The sequence below is a fragment of the Natrix helvetica genome (assembly GCF_964273705.1).
Source record: "Natrix helvetica genome assembly, chromosome: 1".
Taxonomy (NCBI): domain Eukaryota; kingdom Metazoa; phylum Chordata; class Lepidosauria; order Squamata; family Natricidae; genus Natrix; species Natrix helvetica.
The window spans coordinates 90,076,155-90,097,484 of NC_138548.1; the positions used below are offsets into that span (position 1 = coordinate 90,076,155).

The 21,330-nt window shown below is 39.0% G+C and overlaps 1 protein-coding gene across 1 annotated transcript in view; it reads right to left on the reverse strand.

Moving 5' to 3' along the window:
• ANO1 (anoctamin 1) overlaps positions 1-21,330 on the reverse strand; it is a 124,173-nt gene that overhangs the window by 30,812 nt on the left and 72,031 nt on the right. The window contains exons 11-13 of the mRNA XM_081934152.1: positions 17,471-17,535; positions 15,677-15,811; positions 11,851-12,011 (exon numbers count right to left, since the gene is read on the reverse strand). Coding sequence (XP_081790278.1) covers positions 11,851-12,011; positions 15,677-15,811; positions 17,471-17,535 — 361 coding nt within the window. The remainder of the gene's footprint in view (positions 1-11,850; positions 12,012-15,676; positions 15,812-17,470; positions 17,536-21,330) is intronic.

Consider the following 21,330-nt stretch of genomic DNA (forward strand, 5'->3'; position numbering starts at 1 on the left):
TATACAGCTGAGTATCATCAGCGTAGAGATGGTACTCAACCCCAAAACCACGGATGATCTCACCCAGCGGCTTCACATATGCGTTGAACAGGAGAGGCGAGAGGACCGACCCCTGTGGCACCCCACAAGTGAGTGGCCTCAGGGACGACCTCTGTCCCCCTGTCAACACACATTGCTTCCGGTCGGAGAGGTAGGAGCCGAACCACCGCAAAACGGTGCCTCCGACTCCCATCCCCTCCAACCGGCGCAATAGGATACCATGGTCGATGGTATCAAAAGCCGCCGAGAGGTCTAATAGGACCAGGATAGAGGAGCAACCCCTATCTCTGGCCCTCCAGAGGTCATCGACCAACGCGACCAAGGCTGTCTCGGAGCTGTGCCCGGGTCGGAAGCCGGACTGGCGTGGGTCTAGATAATCGGATTCGTCTAGGTGTCGTGGGAGCTGCTGCGCCACCACATTCTCAACAACCTTCGCCACGAAGGGGAGGTTGGAGACTGGACGATAGTTAGCTAGCTCCATTGGGTCGAGCGAAGGCCTCTTGAGCAAGGGTCTCACCACCGCCTCTTTCAAGGCGGTTGGTAAGTATCCCTCACCCAATGATGCGCTCACCAGGCCCAGGAGCCAGCCTCGTGTCACCTCCCAGGCTGCCAGTACCAGCCAGGAGGGGCACGGGTCCGTTAAACAAGTGGTGGGTCGCAGCCGTCCACGCAACCTGTCCAAATCCTCGGGGGCAACAGAGTCAAACTCCTCCCAGAATGGTCTCTCAAGACTCGCTGTTGGCGGCTCGTCTGGTCCACTGACGGAGGTCCACCCGCTCCGGATCTGATCGATTTTGTCCTGAAGATATTCCCCAAACTCCTCTGCTCTACCCTGTAAGGGTGTCTCCCGCGCCCTCTGCGATAAAAGCTAATGATAAAAGCTAATGATAAAAAACAAAAAACAAATTGAATATCAGAATTTGGACTAAAAGTGAGAGGCTCAAGCCTCAAGGTACCTCCTGCTTACCATGACATGAGAAGCGCCTGTGAAGGGTTTCAGGAGAATACTGCACCTTGATATAAACTTTTATTTATATCAGTTTTGAAAATTATTCAGTTATCTTACATAAATCAGGTAGTATCATGCTAGAGAACCTCATCATGGTGTCTACTCTTGGAACACCTCCAGAGGTGGGTTCCTACCGGTTTAGCCGAACCAATAGTAACTTGGCGGCCTAGGTTGCTGGAAACAGCAGCAACCCAGGCCTGCCACGCCCCCAAACAGGTTCTTTTGGCGGAGCTGTAGGCGCCACCATTTTGTTTTTGGCTTTGGCACATGTGTGGAGCAATTTTTTTTGTTCTGTGCATCAAGCGCGTGCACGTCGTGTCCCTGAGTGGACTGGCAATAGCGGCAGCTGGAACCGACTCCTGAACACCTCCCTCCCCCCAGCTTCCTTGAAAAGGCTACTTAGAATTTATTTTCTTGGGTAAAAATCCCCTTTGCAACTGAGTAGTTGAGACAAGAATACAGTGAATCAGAATATTACAATATTATTTTGGGCCGTTAGGGTATTTATACCTGAAACCCTTCTCCAACACTTGCTAGGAGATCTGCTTTAGCAAACTTATTTAAAATCCTTACACTTTTAGTTCAGTCAGGGCTATTAGTTACAGGTCAATATATATACAATAAGGCGCTGAAGCTGGTAACTGGAATGGGATCTAGAAATCAGCTACATTTCAATTTTCAGCAGGGAAACTATTATAAAACAGGAAATGGTGACAAATTACAATACACGCAACTTGTTTAAAAACACTCTACCCAACATTATAGAATGTTTTTGGGACATGGATGTGAATAATGGGAACAAACCCACGCTATGCGGTAAACAATTGTGAAAGAAATAAGCATACGGAGAAAAGCTAAACAACCCCATGAGAGTAATTCTGAAGAAACTATGAATAGATATCATCAAAACACTGTACTGTGGTCTTCAACAAACCACCAGGGACTTGGAAAATGAGAGGAATCAGACATGTATCTTAACTGTGTGGCAACTCCGTGTATCTTAATGGGAATTTGCAATGGGTTTTTTTTTTTTTTTTGGTATGAATAATTTCTATTTTGGTCTTATCCAGTATTCTTCATCAGTTTTGTATATCCTGTATGTAAGTTTAAATATTCCTTCATAATATCAATATGATGTAGAGTATAAGCTTCTATGAAGTAACTATACTTCTTGCAACTTACTTTTAGTTCTCAATAAGGGTGGAGATAGCATCCATGAATGGGTTAACATGGTCCTTGCTCTGATTGGACTGAGTCTGATTATTAATTAATTATTGGCCTATATAACCTGCTTTGTGAGTGTCCCCACCCAGCTTTCCGACTCAGTCCACTCTGGGATGGTCGTATTAGCCACACCTTGCTTCAGCACTGACTGACTCCTTTTACCAATGCGCTATCAAAGCCAGGGCATTGCGAGGCCTGGGACCGTTGAAAAAGGCACAATTAGAGGCGCGACTGTCATTTTGAAGTGGGTGGAGTCTCATTGATGGGCGCCATTTTCCCTCGCATTCCTGCAGCCAGAGGAGAATGGCAGACAGCAGCATCACGGAGGTTGCTGCTGAGGCTCACAGAAACATGGCAGAGCCCACCCAGGGACGCCTTTTGGCAGGTCAGGCCTCTTGTTCCCCAGTCGGGACTCCATCTACGCAGACTGCCCCAGGGGAAAGGCCAGTGATAGGGCCTCCTCCTCCTCTTTGCACAAGGGCTCCAAGCCCAAGAAAGGCTAAAAAACTATAGCCAAAACTAGACACCAGGAAAAACAGGGGCATTCACTGAGGCACGCTGAGAAAGGGAAGGCTCCACCCCCCCTCAGCCCATTGCAGCCATTACAGATGGACATTACCCAGGGGCCTTTCAGCCCAATGCTCCACATCAATACATCTGGTCTTTGGGGGATGTTGCCCCACGGCCGCTGAGTAGGGCCCCTGAGGCCACCTTCATCCCAACTGCAGCTGGGCTTTGACAAGAAGGGTCTTTGTCAGCCTGGCTGGGCCTGCCTCTAGTGGTCACGGCACCACCCTCATTGGGCATTCAAGACTTTTTAGCAGAGGTCATCCGGCAGGGGATTGTGGCTGGGCTCCAACAAAAGGCCCAGTCTCTACCTGTCACTGCACCCCGTGCTGCTCCCCATCTTTCACAGGAAGAGGTCGACCATCTCTCCCCAGTGGAACCGCAGTTTAGCCCATCACCAGCATCGGAAGAGGGGGAGATCAGGGATGCTGACTTCTCAGAGGAGGAAGGGCTAACCCCGGATAAGTTCATCTGCACCGGCTTATTCCCTCCCGCGTTGTTCAAGCCACTACTCAGTAAGGCCAAGGCAGCCTCTGCCCTGGAAGCTCAGACAGAGGTCTCCACGGCCCCACTGCAGCCAGCTACAGCCAGCGCTCTATTTAAGGAGCACAAGTTGGAGGCCGATATCATACCAGCTCCTCAACTCTTTGTGGACACAGTACAGAGGCAGTGGTCATCTCCGACATCCGGACCCAGCCCATCTCCCACTGATAAGAGATTCTACAATGTCGCTGAGCAGCTGGATAAGACTCTTCTATGGCCAACGGTTGATCCACCTATTGCAGCCCTACCCCCTAGTCTGCATCTTTTCACATAAATATTGTGCATAATTCATCTTCCAGAACTTCTAGACTTGATCTGGAAATATACTGATACAGCACATGGAGCACAGCTGAAATGTGTGTTGTTCTAGAAAAACACATAACTGCCTGTGCTGCTGTATTTTGTACTAGCTGAAATTTCCAGATACTCTTCAAGGGCTGTCCCATGAACTGCACATTATGGTAATCCAATTGGAAAATGACTAAGGCATGATAAGCCAAGAGTCACTTGAGTTGGGAAGATATAGAAATTAAATACATAAAAATAAAATATGTAATAGGATGATCTGACTTTTTGAAAACTTTGAAAACTTTTGGTTTGTTGCCTTCTGATCCCGGTGCTGGCAAGGCAAGATGGCACACTTCAGTTGTCTTCATGTACTCTGAAATTTGACTCCACCCACAGAATTTGCTGGCATTTTGTCTTTGTCTCCGTGACACTCAGAGATATCTCTTGATACATTTTATTCTGGACTTGGAACAAGGGATTTTATTGCCTGGATTTAGACTTTAGAAAAGGTCTTTATTTGTCTGGACTGCCTGCCTCGTGATCTCTCTCGGTTATCCACTTTTACAATCGCTTTTTCCCTGTATTGACACAGTCGTTTCTGAGCTCTTCTTACCACAATGGCACCAAAAAAACCACTACCTGGGAAACCAGGCTTTGCTGGTTCTGCCCCAACATCTTCAGTGTCCAGTCCCAGTGGACAACAGACACTAACATCTCTGCTCCAGCCCAAGCCCCTTGAGGTGGACTTAACCCAACAATGTTTCAAAAGATTTTAAAGGGGCAGGAGGAACTGAAGAATCAACTAAAAGAAATGAACGAACAGCTCAGAGAAAACCAGAACCGAACGGCCCAAAATACACAAAGATTGGAACTTTTGGAGGAGGGGACGGCTGAGATGAGGAGGGAGGTGGGGGGGGGGGTGTCCAGAAAGGAAACCAAGAACTTGAGAACCATCAGATAAAAATGGAGTTTGAAAGGATGTCTTTTTTCCTTAGATTGCAAAATGTAATTGAGGCTGATGATGAAGACTTGAGGGACATTATGACAACATTATTGGCTGAATATATCAAAAAAGACAGACAACAGTTGGGGTGGGATATTGACCTGGTCTATAGAGTAAACTCAGCATAAGCCAGAACACATAATGTTCCAAGGGAGATCCACATTAAATTTCTCAGAAAGACTACAAGAGATGAGATTCTGAGTGCACAAAGGGGGCAAGTATTAAAATACAAGGATAGAAAAATAGCCATCTTGAAACAAATCCCAAAGAAAGTTAGAGATAAAAGAAAAAAATATTCGCTTCTAGCGAAGAAATTATACCAGAAAGGGGTGTGGTTCAGATGGCTCATGCCAGAAGGTATGCTGATATTCTGGGAGGACACTAGAGTTAGAATTAACACAATTATGGAGGCTGAGGCCTTCATGGAAAAAAACAAAGTCCTCCTGGATAAATCTGATGACACTACACGGGACATACAGGACACGGGAGGTGCTGGAGCCTTGCTGGTGGAGGGAGAAGAGGCAACACCGAGAAAACTTAGATCACAAAAATGAACTAGAAAATCTGTTTGATATAAAATGATTGAAATCATTTGAAGATAAAAGGTTAAAATATGCTGACAAAATATTACTAAGTAGTAACAACTTAATGTATTAATAAATGAAAGTTATGAGAAGGGGGGGGGGCATTTCCTGCATAATGTAGCTGTCAAAATTTGTAACCTTATCCACCATCCCTTTTCCTGATTTTTTTTGTAAAACCAATAAAAAATTTGTTTAAAAAAAATAAAATAAAATAAAATATGTAATATGATTTATTTGTTATAAAGGAGAAAAAATGGTCTAGTAAACAATAGGTTGAAAAGAAGGGAGTGAAGAAGGAAGACAGGGTAAGAAGAATCATTTCCTGTTCCCCTGTAAGGAAGAAAGCTAAAGGGAAACAACTGTAGGTTAATTTTGATTTTTCTCCATGATGATTTGCCATTCTTCTACTTATGTCAATAGCTTTTCAAACATGTTTAGTGCAAGATATGTGGCACTATCTTTTAAATCTAACTTTGATCATAACCACCTTGTTCAACCTATACGTCAATTTTATCTCAAAATAACCTTGTGATTTAAATGTCTTTAAGAAGATCCAGAAAACACAAGTTGCAGAGAATGTATTTTGATAGGATATATTTAATACTGGGAATATTAATTTGCAACAGTAGTATGTGAGATCAAAACAAAATTAATACAGGTAGACCTTATTTAGCAACCATTTGCGATTATGATAGTGATGAAAGATTAACTTGTGACCAAACATCACATTTATGATCTTCTCAGGTTTGTAAAACAAAGGAAAGATGAAGTAAGCTCATAAGAGCTGTGGTGGCATAGTAGTTAGAATGCAGTACTGCAAGCTACTTCTGCTGACTGCCAGCTGCCAGCAGTTCAATTCTCACCAGCTCAAGGTTGACTCAGCCTTCCATCCTACCGAGTTTGGTAAAATGAGTACCCAGATTGTTGGGGGAAATATGCTGACTCTGTAAACCACTTAGAGAGGGCTGTAAATCACTATAAAGCAGTATATAAGTCTAAGTGCTATTGCTATTTCTATAAGCACAACTGCTATTTTACTTAGAGACACCACTTTACTTAATGACTAAATTGCTGGACCAAATTGTGGTTGCTGTATGAGGACTATCTGTACTCAAGGGAATAAATATCTGTATAACGATTATGAGAATTAGGACTGTGTATTTACAATATAAACTGTTTTGTTCTTAGGCTTGACAGTTTATTATGAAACTGAATTTGTATTTTGCTTTTGACCGGCTTCACATCATGTATGAAGCCAAACCATCATGATAAACACTAAACACAGAGCACAGAGATGCCTTTATGTGTACCAGTTGTTCAAAACAAGCTTAGAACTAATATCTCTCTGATTACACAAAGCTTGTGCCTGCATTTTCCTTGGACAATGCCCAGATGCCTTGGCTCACAATTTGTTCCGGAAAAATGAGCCAAAGGAAAGGTTTGTGAGCCTGTTAGGCAGGAGCAGATTCTAGGTACAAAGCAAACTGCCTTCAAATGAATTAGTTCTTTCCCTCAGCTCGCTGATATTTTTAACAGAGAAAAACAATAGCTGATTCATTTTATCCAAAACTGAACATGAGATTTCAGAAGTAAAACTGGTTCTCTATTTTCACTTTCTACAAGTTGGCTCATAGCTACCATCACCGTTTTTCTTTTCCCATTCTGCATTCTCTTTTGCATGTGTCCACACTTGCAGGAACAGAGGCACACTTTCTCACAGTTTTGGGGACCAAGCCCTGCTGTCAGCTGGACTGATATGGGGCTATGAGATTCTAGTCTCTGGTCTTGACCACTGGATTTCTGTGTTGTGCTCATAAATTTGTAAACTTTCTTCCGTGATCAGTCTTTAAAATGATGTTCAGCAGGATGACATCTTCTGTAATATACATTGCTAAGTAGCACCCATGCAAACACACATAATATACAAAAGAGTCACAGCACCCGAAGGGGAAAAAATACCCAAAACTAATGGGAAAAAATCAGCATCTATAACAAGTTATTACAATTAAAATCATGTCACTTCACATGTTTTTGATATTCTATTGAAGCATAACATGAGAGTTTTTAACCCTGCAGAATGTAGGGTTTCTGCAGTACAAGCCTGAGACATTCATTATTTTGCTGGAGCATGTTTTCAAAGGAATCAAACTGGGTTGTATGTGCTAAACTAGGAATAGACTATGTATTAGTTCCATATCTTTTAGCACTGTATTTATGAAACCTGTGCTGTAAGGAAACAAACATATGGCTTAAAGAACAAATTAGTCAGAATTCTCACCAATCATCAGGTTGAAATTATCATATTTTGAGCACATTATGCGAAGACCTAGCTCCCTTGAGAAGTCTGCAATGCTGGAAAAAGTAGAAGAAAAGAGGAAACAGGATGACAGTAGCAAGGAAGGTGAATGCAATTAAAACAGCCATTGGTACTTTGCTGGAGTACCTGAAGAACTAGCTTGGGGACAGATCAACCTGCAAAAAATATATTTATGCAGTTTCTAAGAGTCAAAATTGATTTAACGGGACATAACGGGACACAATCAGTTTGTGCTGAACTAAACTTCTCTATTATTGTTTCTTTGGAATTTCATCTGCATGAATATCTGTATGATTGAATGGTTGAAGTCCATTAGCTCACAGCCATAGGACTGAAATCAGACAGAATATGAATAATATGTTCTCAACTCGTAACAACTGCATAGATTTTTTATCCATGATGATTCATCCCTAACCTGTTCTTTTAGGTCTCTCAACAGTGTGCTTATTATCTCTATAACTAAGTACATCCACCTCATGTTCTTCTCTTTCTAGAAATCTTTTCAAGCATTAGAGCTTTTCCAGAGAGTTGGGTCTTTACATAATGTATCCATAAGAAAATGGGTAATTATAGGCCAAAGACTATGGAAAGTACCAGGCTGAGACAGGCTGTGCTAAAGCTAATTTTAGCATTAAAAATTCACAAAATGTTGTTCACATTTGCTCCCAAATTTAGAATTAAGTCCATTTTCACATTAAGATTTAGAATGTCTTTTAGCACCATCAAGTTATTACCATGTGAACATATCTGTAATCAGTAGGGCCTTTATAGCCATAGCAACAGCTTTATGACATAATAAACCACTATATATCATCAGGGTGAATTGGTGTGAGTCAGACTGTATTGTCTACATGATGAATTGTAGTGACTTTCCAAGGCTTTAGCAGCTTTTTCTGAACTGTATTTGGACACAATGGAACTTATAACTATGTTGCATAAACATCCTCTTGCAAGCCATAGCTGTGACTAATAACATATGTAAATACACAAAAGAAGAAACCACGAGTAGCATAGGAGGGCTGCCTCACATGCATTGATGCATTCTTAGGAAAGACATGTGCTTTTCAAGTAATATTTGAAGATCACCTGTGTAGAAATTGGAGTGCACTTTATAGAAAAGTATTTCTTGCTTCATTTTTAGAAATTCAGCTTTAATATGCCATATTTGGGCATGGTGCTTCGTATAATGATTTCATGTTTGAAATGATTCTGATCCTGACATCCAGCTTAGTGCAAATTTGAAGGCATGGATTCCTGTCATGAGCTATGCAGGAGCCCATATGAGTCACTCTGCTTAAATTCTTTGCAGTGGGTTCCCTCTTCTGAAATTATAGCTTACTTCCTTGGCCTACAATTCCTGAGGCAAGGAAAATTGTAGAGAGCTGCATTTATCTTGGTTTTCTGCATAGGGTAAAACAGAAGCTTCTCCAATTTTTCTCCTATGAGTTATATACTAAGAGTTATATACAAGTTTTACAAAATTTCATGCCCAAAGTAGGCATGAATGACACATCGGATTTTGAGGTGCCTACGTCTGTAGGCAATTATCTTGCAGGGTCTTTTTCTAAAGGACAAATATTGATGAAAAACAGTAACCAGTGAAGAATCTAAAGATAAATCAATCTCTCTCTCTCTCTCTCTCTCTCTCTCTCTCTCTCTCTCTCTCTCTCTCTCCCTCCCTCCCTCCCTCCCTCCCTCCCTCCCTCCCTCTTTCTAGTTTATCTTGGAAGCAAATAGGGGGTGATACTGAATAGGCGTCCCTCCTCAGAAAAGGGAGGGCAATAATTTCCAGCAATCTCCTCTGCAGACTCTATACAATTTCCTGTGACTGATACTTTCCAGCAATAGAAAAACATGAGTTATGTCCACTCACAGTTTTAACATGATCTTAGTATTTGTCCAAGGATAAGAGAAAACTTGGTCACACAATAACAGGAGAGTACATGAAGAAAGTTATTCCTCCTGTACTAGTTTTTGGTGAGGAGTATCACAAGAAATATTACAGTTACATACAATGAATAATTAGCCAGGTTCAGTGCATATTTTCTAGTATCTGATCATTTGCCCGATGGTATCACTCATATCTCCCTCTTCTGGCCCTTAAGAATTATATTTGCTATTTTTAGTCAGTCTGCACTGCCCCTCGGTGAAAAAAAAATGTGAAAGGTTTTGCGAGCAAAAATTAAAGTAAAAAACAAAAGTTTTAGCCCAAAGATGAGTTGAAAATAAGACAGGCTTAAGCATCTTGCTCCAGATAAGAGACTATATTTAAGTACAATTTATATTAGATGAAATATTAAACTTAGAATCCAGAGACAACTTTTGGAATAGTTTCACATACCTACTCCCTTCAAAACAACTGGAACTGTATTCTTTCTCTTTGCAAGGATTAACTATTTTCTGTATATTTATATGATGACACCAGGCTAAAACACAACCATAAAGGCACAGATTGTACAGCTATCAATTCATAAATAGTTCTATGAAAGTATTCTGCATAGGAGAATATGACATTAAACATGTCCCCCAGTTTTATCTCTTCTTCCTCCAATTTGGCACCTTCCAGATATGGCCAATACTCAATCTCAACACAAAGTTGGAGAGTTGGCTGGCAGGAATAGCCAACACTCCAGAAGATAGGCTTAAGATACAGAAGGATCTTGACAAACCTGAACATTGGGCACTATCTAATAAAATGAAATTCAATGGTGAAAAGAGTAAGGTTCTACATTTAGGCAACAAAAATGAAATGCACAGGTACAATACAGGTGGTATCTTGCTCAACAGTAGTAACTGTGAAAGGGATTTTGGAGTTCTAGTGGACAACCATTTAAATATGAGCCAGCAGTGTGCAGCAGCTGCCAAAAAAGTCAACACAGTTCTAGGTTGCATAAACAGAGGGATAGAATCAAGATCATGTGAAGTGTTAATACCACTTTATAATGCCTTGGTAAGGCCACACCTGGAATACTGCATTCAGTTTTGGTCACCACGATGTAGAAAATATGTGGAGACTCTATGATTAGGGGATTGGAGACTAAAACATATGAAGAACGGTTGCAGGAACTGGGTATGTCTAGTTTAATGAAAAGAAGAACTAGGGGAGACATGATAGCAGTGTTCCAATATCTCAGGGGTTGCCACAAAGAAGAGGGAGTCAAACTATTCTGCAAGGCACCTGAGTGTAGAACAAGAAGCAATGGCTGGAAACTAATCAAGGAAAGAAGCAACTTAGAACTGAGGAGAAATTTCCTGACGGTTAGAACAATTAATCAGTGGAATAGCTTGCCTCCAGAAGTTGTGAATGCCCCAACACTGGAAGTCCTTATGAAGATGTTGGATAGTCATTTGTCTGAAACAGTATGGTTTCCTGCCTAGGCAGGGGGTTGGACTAGAAGACCTTCAAGGTCCCTTCCAACTCTACTATTGTATTGTATTGTACAGTTCCATGTTGTGGTGTAGGATGGCCTAGTACAGGGGGGTCAAACTCATGGCCCGCAAGCCGAATGTGTTACATGCTGGCCATACCCTCTCTCGCTTTAGCAAAGGGAGAAAAAGTTGTGATACATCATGTGACGACTTGTTGTGAGTTTGACACTCCTGGCCTAGTAGAACTGGTATGGAAAGCAATCAGATCAATATGAGAAACACAAAATCAGAAAATACTGCCGAACCTTCCCACTCCTACTCCCTAACAACTGGCATGCAGACCATGTGATTTAAGTGTCCAAAATTCATAATCGAAGAAAATTTTTAATTTTTTAAAACTAAAGTTTTGTGCTGTTGTTTCCCACAAATCATTTTGCTTTTCTATTGCTACAGTATCTCAATATGAGGTTATGAGGTTATGTAGGTTCTTCACAAAAGGAGATGCCTTCAAAATTGAAAGGGCACCTTGAATGATACAAACAGTATCCTACTGGTAACCCTAATGCACTTAAGTAAGTTCAGCTAAGATTCAGTGGTGTAGTCTTCTGATCAGATCAAGACCAAGTATGCAAACAGATATTGTTGACATGCTATACAATCTCTAAGCAGTTCTGTGCCAAGTGCTTTGCTTTGTATTCATCCAAGCAACTTTCTGAATTTTAACTTTCAGTTCAGAACATAAATGTAAATGTGACAGTTTTATAACAGAAGGACCAAAAAGAGACAGTACAGATAATTAACTGTTGATGACATATTGTCCTACTTGTTCTCCATATAAGGAAAGTTAAACTCAAAGTCAAATGAAAACTTCAAGCATATTATTCCAAAATGATATAAGCATTCTTACCCCAGAGAGCCATGAAGACTGAGAAGAAGACAGTGGCTGGATTATCAAAAAGATGGCTAGCCCGAGCAGTGGCACAAGCAGAGCTTAATTTCCAATAGCTACATGTTCTGTCACACAAGGGGCACATGGTGATATTGTTTCTCTGGTCACACATCTCCATGCTGAGGGAAAACAAACAGTAAATGAAGGGTGAGCATATCCTCTCCTTTGCTTTCTACTGAAACCCTGAGTTGTGAAATACATGCACTGAATATGACTTGAATCTAAGCATATTTATCCAATCTTAATTCTTTTCTCCGTTTCAGATGCATTACATTACAGCATCAGCTGCATGGCATGCACAATTACATTTTAAAGGACAGCAGCCAAATGGCATCATGAATTCCTGACAACTGGAAAAAGCAGATTAAACAATTGGACTTATTACTCTGGGACATACCTCTGCACTTAACACCTGGGCTTTCTGAGGACTTTTATATTAGTATAATCACTTGGGCTCTGTTTTTTTATACTCTATCATTTCACAAGACTGCAGTACTGCAGTGCACTAAGACTATCTACTCAGATCTTTTGAAATATAATCCAGTCTTCTAATCACAGAAATATAGTGGTCTAATACTATATCAAAGGATCACTATCCATTTTTAAACTATGACAAGAGTGATTTGAAGCAGGCTGCAGAATTATGCATTCCAGGATTCTCCTTGATCTTTCTCTTCTCTTTCCTTTCCAGCATAAATTATTACTATATATATATTATTTATGTTTTGGGCTAGCTGGTGTTAGTTTTCATCCACAATTCCTCCCTATTTGAGCATCATGTCTGAACAAGGTAAACTGTCTGAAATAAAAAGGGTTGAGCCATGCACATGATCTCTGTCCTCAGCAAACTAAACCTCACGGCTTGTAACAGGTTTTAGACAAATATGAATAAAACATAAAAAACTATCATTTATCCAGACAAATCTGAATGGTAGGCCCACTGCCTTTGTTTATCCAATCCATCAATTGATGTTTTCACCATGACACCATTTCCAGTTACAACAATTTATTTATTTAATAAATTTATATATCACTTTCCTTATCAGATGGTACTTAACATAGCTGATCATGGTTAACATTTAAAAAAAAAACCTAGCAGAGTCAAATCTGGTTAATACCAGATGGAATATGTCCATTAATCATCAGGAATAAAACTTGTTTCAAAAGGAGTATTTAATTAAACATATTTCAGAGTTGTGTAATTCTATTTTAATGAATTTAACTCTTGTGACATTGAATACAGGCCTCAGACTGAAATTTTAGTTGATGACACAGTCTGTACAGGACTGAACACATTAATGTATTTTCTCCAAATCTATCTGATTATTACATTAATATACTATTATTTTAGGACATTTTTATGGCTGTGTACTTTATGTACTTTATACTTTATGGCTGTGTTAACATTTTTGGCTACAGTGGTTTAGGTAGTCATGCAAACAAGGTGGGAGTTGTTTCTGGGAGGGGACCTTGAAGACAGTTTTTAAATTTATGTTAAGTTTATTGCACAACATATGCCAAGGTTTCCATGTGTCACAATGATCAGGAATTGTACCACCACATTTCAACATTAGCAGAGACTCTGGGGGCTGCAAAGACTGGGCCCAATGACCATAGCTTGCCATTCTTCTTTTAAGATAATTTCACAAAATTCAAAAGATGTAAGAGTAGACCATCACAGAGCAACCCCCACTTACATTGTTCTGAGCTTTGGGGGATAAGTCTAGACTGTAGGAGTCAAAAAAATTAAATAATTTAAAAAATGTATTCCTGCATTCAGTTTATTGGAAAAGACACAAAGTTACTTTCCCCCCCTTCACATATTTTTCAATAATTCTGGAATTCAAGTATTTCATCCATTCCTTTTTAAAAATATAGGTTAAACACAAAAAAAATCTTCTGCCTAGAGTTTGCTTGTAACTTTTATCACAAAGTTTCATGATAGTTTCCAACTTGTGAATGTACATTTTGAATTTTGATGCTTAATTAAGCAGTAAAAATGTCATCTTGATATAGTGGTTTAAGGCATCAGGCTAGAAATCGGTAGAGTCAAAGTTCGAGCTTGCCTTAGGCACAAAGCCAGCTGACATTGAGTCAGTCACCCTCTCTCAGCCTGAAGAAGAAAGCAGTGGTAAACCAGTTCTGACAAATCTGTCTGTCTGTCATGTTAGGGATGTAACCCTAGGCTTGGCTTGGCAATGTATATAAGCTATGATTGTAACAAATGTATCTGTTACTTTAAATGCTAAAGAGATGTAATTGGTTTGTTACCTCAAGCAGCCATAAGAGGGAGCCAGAATGACTGTTAGCTCTCTGTTTGTTAGATGCTGATCGGTGTATGGTGAGGTACAGTGTTTTGCTACTGTTAGCTATTTTGTGTACTAAACTGACTATTTGATAACTGAATGACTGAACCGTGTATGACTTGGACTGTTAACTGGACTCTGAATACCTCTCTATTTCCACATAGTAAACTACTATATTTTATACTATTCGGTGTCCCTGTATGCTGGTTTGTGCGTGTTCGTCCATACCACTCTCATTACGCTTCTCTGCACACTCGCTATCCTAAAGGGGAGCTTACTTACTTAACATGTCTGTCTGTCTGTCTGTCTGTCTGTCTGTCTGTCTGTCTGTCTGTCTGTCTGTCTGTCTGTCTATCTATCTATCTATCTATCTATCTATCTATCTATCTATCTATCTATCTATCTATCTATCTATCTATCTATCTATCTATCATTGTCCCTTCCCATAAAAGCTATTTGGCAGTCAAATGGATTAGGGATGAAGAGCAATTCACCCTCAATTTTTAGATGTCCATTTTGCACCATAGCTACTCTGGTGGCTTCTGCTTCCTTATGTAGTCAGAGCAACAGCAATGGCAAATTAATATGACAAATCTTTTCTGCAACAAATAATCCTACAATAGTTTTTGAAAAGAGAAATGGCTGATACATTGGTTTTCATTGCTGATCATTTTAGGCTCCATGGATGCCAACTAAGCATACTGAAGACACAACATTAAACTATACATGAAAAGGGCAGATTATGGATATGTCAGTCCTGACAACAGAAGAACAAATAGAAAAAATGGTGGAGCTATTGACTTTTTTTTTTAATTAGAGAAAAGAATATGTTTTGTTTTGTTTCTACTTAGAAACTACTTCTTCTGCACTCTATATTCAAGACTGAAAAATAATTAACCTTTGAACTTTTGCTGATTGATTTGTTATCATAGAAATGGCTAGTACTTTTAAACTGGTAAAATAAAAAGTTGAAGTTTAATTGTATTTTGTGCTTTCCAAAGAGTTGGAAAGCAATGCTCCCCCCCCTTTCCGCTATACTTCTCTTTTCCCTTTTTTCTCTTTCCCTATTTTCCTATTATCTTTATTTTCACTTGTATTTTACATCATGAGAATCTAAATACAATTCTGGAAAAAATAAAGGGCAGACTGTGCTTTGTTTCTACACACTAAAATCTCATAAATAAAAAAGGTTGTAAGTACAGGTCTACTATACAGTGGACTATACAGTGAAGTCCACATTTTCGTATAGTTAAGAAGAGACATCGGCCATCCTCAAGTCATTTTGTGGCTCTGAGTATACTGAGAAGTGGGAATTTATTGGAGGATAAATGTTAGAAACCATTTAGTTTTTGATTGTGCTTATTTGCATTAATCAGTCTTATATCTCAGAAACTTTATTATATCCCTGTGACCAAGAAAACAGAAGTGAAAAAGATGGCTTTGTACAAAGTGCAGATAATTATGTATACATATTTTACCTTGGTATATTCTCATCAACAGTTGCACAACCATAAAGGAACACGATAATTCCCACAATAGAAGCTGGAATGAGCATTTGTGTATAAACTCCCAGCCAGGCAAAATATAGTCCAATCTTTTCACCAAAGTACTTCCTGAAATAAATTATAGGAAGAAAACACTGTATAATGTATCATGGCAAACGTAGCATGGCTAAATTTATGAATTAGATAGCAGGGCTGTCTGAGTAAGAAAATAAATCCTGTTGATTAGCCAAAATGCATTTCCTCTTGGAGAATTCATGTCCACGTGCCATTTGGAACAGATCCAGGACGAAAAAGTAAATACTCTACTCTTGCTTATTGAGTAGTTTTACCTTTCTGTTTCTATAGTTATATCTGGCACTGTTTCATAGAGGGAATCAGGAGCATGCTCACTTTGTGAAACATGTGACCAGAAGAAATTGGATATTGGTTTATGGTCCCATAAATAACCTTTCTGGTTTTGTGCCGGGAATGACTTTATAAGTGGTAGCCATCACCTTGAATTGTACCTGGAAGCCTAATGGAAGTTAGCGCCACTTGCAAAGCTGTGGTCTTACATGGGTGTAGCTTAGTGTACCCACTATTACATGAGCTGCTGCATTCCAAATCAATTGTGACCTCCACATAGTTTTTATTAGTAGAGGAAAAAGGTCTGTACACAAAAAAATCCAGATTGACTCTGGGTGGAACTGGGAAAGAGCTATCTGCAACAATCGCTGTTGTTCAGTGTCCTGAGTATCCTGAACTTGGTACCCTCCAGTTGTGTTGGGAAAACTAGTCTGGGATTTTGCAACCAGAAGACTCAATATACTTAGAGACCATTAAATTCAGGAGAGAGTGTATAGACCACACTGTTCTAAATCAGTATTTCTCAGATTTGACAACTTTAGGATGCACAGAGTTCAACTTCCAGATTCTCCCCATCAGTATGAAATCCGCACATCTTAAAGTTGCCAAGTTTAAGAAACATTGTTCTAGGGGGGGTGAATGGTTTGATTCAATATAAAACAAACCATTATGGCAGAGGTTCCCAAGCATCTTCAGTCCACAGTATCCTTTCATGACTCAATAATAGTTTCATCCCTACACCAAAAGAAATACTTAACAGCTCTGTTTATTAAGTAGTTACTATAGGTCCAAATTTAAACTACCACACGCAAGTGCCCTGGTACATTTGCGATGTCAGTTGCTTTTTAATGAAACTCAAGAAAAAAAACTCCAAACTAAATAAGCAATATAATTTAATAGCAAGAGATGTAAGGGAAAGCACCCTTCATAAAAAAATAGGTGAAAAAAAGATTTATTGATCTGGAAATATGACATATCTACTCATATTGGAAATGGTTCATAACATCCCTTTAAAATTATTTTTACCTGATTGTGTTTCCAACTAAGATCCATGCATTTTAATATATTTGTTGAATATGCAAAAAACAAAACAAAAACAAACAAAAAACCCCATCCCCCAAATTGCACTGTTCAAATGGTATAAAATCATTGCTTGTAAATCTAAGGGAAAAAATAGAAGACTATAGTATGCCCTGTGCAATATGAATTTTTATCTTAAACTTAAGTATGTTTTATTTCTTTAGACCTGTTTTTCAAACGCCACTTTTCATAAGCCGATGATTAGCTATATGAAAGATACAGCTTTCTGTAGCAGGCTACAACTGTTACCCAAAAGCTGTAGCCTGCTACTATTAATGCACATATACAAACACATAAGCACTTAGAGTAAGGGACAAGTAAGGAGTTATCACTGTTTCTTACCTAACTAAGTCAATTGGTTGATATTTATAAAATACTCCATAACTTGCCCATTCTTCACACAGGAGCTAGAAAAGAAATTTTAAACAGAAAATGAAAACTGGAAACAAGTAATTTCTTATTTCAATTCTACTGCTTAGTTCTCAATGTCTTTAGTGTCATTATATTTTAGTTTTTTATGTTTCACCAATATATTCAGCTTGCATTAAAAATTGATTATGTCTGTGGTTTGGCTCACGATCATATTCTTATATTCATTTATAGAAAAACTAATAAACAGAGAGTAGTGAGATGCAACTGAGATACCTAAGCTGGGACTGGATATATGCAGTTACTAAGCTAATGTGAGATCCAGGTTGTTGTAGTGGTTAAGAACACCAGGCTAGAAACTAGGAGATCACGAGTTCTATCCCCACCTTCGGCATGAAACCAGCTGGATGACCTTGGGCCAGTCATTTTCTCTCAGCTCTAGGAAACAAGCAAGGGCAAACAACTTCTGAAAAACTTTGCCAAAATCTTGCCAAGAAATTAAATTAGATTAAGATGTTACTTTGCTATTCACTTTTTTTTTTGCTTTTCTTCAGTGCATAGTCATAAAAAAGAAGAAAATTAGGCCATATATTTAGAATGTTTCTGATATGTTAACTATTCATGATTAAATACATCCAGTAAAACAATTTGAGATGTTATTTTTCAGAGGCTACAGAAAGACTTAATTTTACATTAGGATGGATATGTCTTTTAAAGAAAGTGAGGAAGTAGCAGGACAATTCTGAACTTAGATGAAAGGCTCTTTCATGGATAACTACCTCCAATCCTTCTTCAGAGCTTATGGTCGGAATTTTAATATGCCACTAAATAGCTTGAGTTCTGAGCTGGGGTCAGTATACTTAACTTTAGATTCAATAACTCATACATTTTAAGAAATCCGTTTATTTTTAGAATTGGGTTCATTTAAACATTTGTACTGATAACAATATGCATGCTGGACTATTCATCCACCAACAACTCTATTTTCATTCACAGCATACTTTCATGACAGCTGAACTGAATTTTCTATACTATGGAAAATGGTGTAACATGTTATTAATAACTGAAATCTGAAAAGATGCTGAATGATGAATATATTAAGGGAAAACAAGAATGGAAAAGGAATGTGACAAATTTTCTGGGGGTGAAAGTGACTAGGGATTAGGAACCTAAAAGGCGATTGTGATTATATGAAATCTTGGACCTAATGGAGCTGTACATGTTTTGATGCCCCTTGGAACATATGCAAATGAAGCAGCTGCATTAAATGGTCCAGATCTGCATCATTCCCCCATATGATGATATAGTTGCTAACAATGAGATCAGGAATATGCATGGTCACATAATTAAATCAAAACCCCTCTAGACTGGATTGAGGTAAACTAGAAAATGATCCCCTCTCCAATTTCTATAATAGTAAGGATGGCCAAGCTTTTTTTTTAAAAAAAAAATCCAAAACTATTTGTCCTTTAGCATAAAAACAGATAAATCAGTATTGAAATATGATTTTCCCAAAGTTCTCTAGTAGATCCAGATTTCTACCTTCTTATCTGAGTGCTTTACAATCTGAGTTTATTTTATTGTCATGAGACGGCAGGTGTTCCTGATGTTGTTTTTCTAGTGTGCATCTCTCCACTATCCTGCAATTTCCCTGGGTACCTGCCTTTCCTTGGAATTGAACGCCAGGTAGCAGATTGCTGCAGAGATAATTATATAGTGCAAAATTGGACATCCATTTGCACCACTTATTCACACAGAACTCAACCAAATGATAGCGCTCTACACTTTACCTATCAGGTTTGCCTTGGAAAACAAAAGCAAAATTCATTTCTTTTCCGTTAGTATTGATAAAAACGGCAGCAAAAAGGAGAAATAATCAATTATATGAGGGGCAGAGGTGGATTGCTGCCGGTTCCACTCGGATCAGGCGAACCGGTAGTAGCAGTGGCAGAAGGCTCCACCCACCCGCCTCAATGCTTTTGCACATGCACAGAAGCATCGCACACGGGAGCACGCCAGAACTGGTAGTAAAAAAATTGGCAACCCACCTCTGATGAGGGGCTACTATTTCATACAAATATAACACTGTTTTGTTAATTACCACAACAGGAGAAGTGGCCTTAAGTTATTTGAGTTTTGTTTAATACACCTTGCTAGTATTAAAATGGTTTCTTTTTGCTTTTGCAATCCACTTATTGTGTGATTGACAGTATGTATGTACTGAATATGTCAAGTTTGAGGACTGAAGTTTCCAGGAAGTGTGCAACTGGAAATAGATATCTAGGTTTTCATAAAAGCTTTGGCTACTCAACTTGGGTATTGCTGATTGTCCAAATATTAGGGGAGTTATTATTGTGCCTCTTAGTAAATACAATCAGGTAAAATAAGCTCTAAGAAAAACAATTATGTGTCTGCAGCACTTCAATCTTTTAAAACTAAATTCCTAAGTCTTGCTGTATAGCACACGGAGTTCTTTTAATGAACAGTTATGCCAGAAACAGTTCAGTCCAAATTCCTGAAGTCTCTGCTCCAAGTTCCTCTTATTGTTGCAAATGCACTTCTTTAGATTTTGGACTTGAGGTGCTTCCACTTAAAAGTTGTGGCTTAAACAAACCTATCCAACTTGTACTAATAGACCAATTAATTCTAATCCATCCTGTACTAATAGACCAATACAATTTCCATGGAAGAAGTAAGTAACATCCAGCGTAGTCTGTTATGTGCTTATCCTCACAATCCTTATCTATGCTGAGTTTAGCCAAAGCCTGGAGTAAGATCAACCAGAGAATGCTCATTCTCAACATCATGCCCATTGCTCTCTGACTCTATAAATCATCTATGTGTTTGTATATTTATTTCATGAAGCTTACTTTAAATCATGTGTGTGTGTGTATGTCTGTGTGTATGTCATTTTGATCCATTTGACTAAATATATATATGAGATATATTTGATATATATTTGACATATTGATAGCTGTCTTCCAGTAGCTGAGAAGCAGTCAAGAGGGTTGATTGCCCCAGAGGGCAGGACAAGAAGCAACAGGTGGAAGCTCATTAAAGAGAGGTCCAACCTGGCACTAAGGAGAAATTTCCTGGCAGCGAGAGCAATTAACCAGTGGAATAGCTTGCCTTCTGATGTTCTGAATGGCCATCACTGGTTTTCAAGAAAAGATAGTACATTCATTTGTGTGAGATGGTATAGGAAATCCTGTTTTGGGCAAGGGTTGGACTAGAAGACCTCCAAGGTCTCTTCTGGACCTATGATATGATTCTAAATGATATACAAAGGGATACATTTATAGTAAACCTTGCACCTTTACTACTATGTGGTCAGGTATTCCCTTTCATCATATACTTTTAGATATGCTTGTGTCATTATAGAGGTGGGTACTTACAGTCATACAGAAGTGCTCTGACCTCAATGGTATTCACTGGGAGATTCAATAATAATCCTACTCAAAATGATTATGACTAAAAATTGAGACAGTTGCATGGACATCTTTGAAATGTTATTCCTTGGGGAATGGAGGCAATCTATCATCACCTGTCAAATTATCAAATTATCAAACTAGTCCCGATGAGCAACTATGTGACTCTTATTACATACCCAATATTGTAAAGTCTCTAAGAAAGTGACCAAATTCTTGCCATAGCAATATCTGTTTGAGCTGAGCATAACAGAAGCCCATTTAGTTTTTGCTGTGAATAAGTTTATACATGGGATAGACTGCATATTGATTTTCCTTTTTGTCTTTTTGGTTTGCGATGGTAAATTCTTCAATAAATAATGTCTGCCTCCATCTACAGAGGTTATCCTGCCACAGTTAATACAA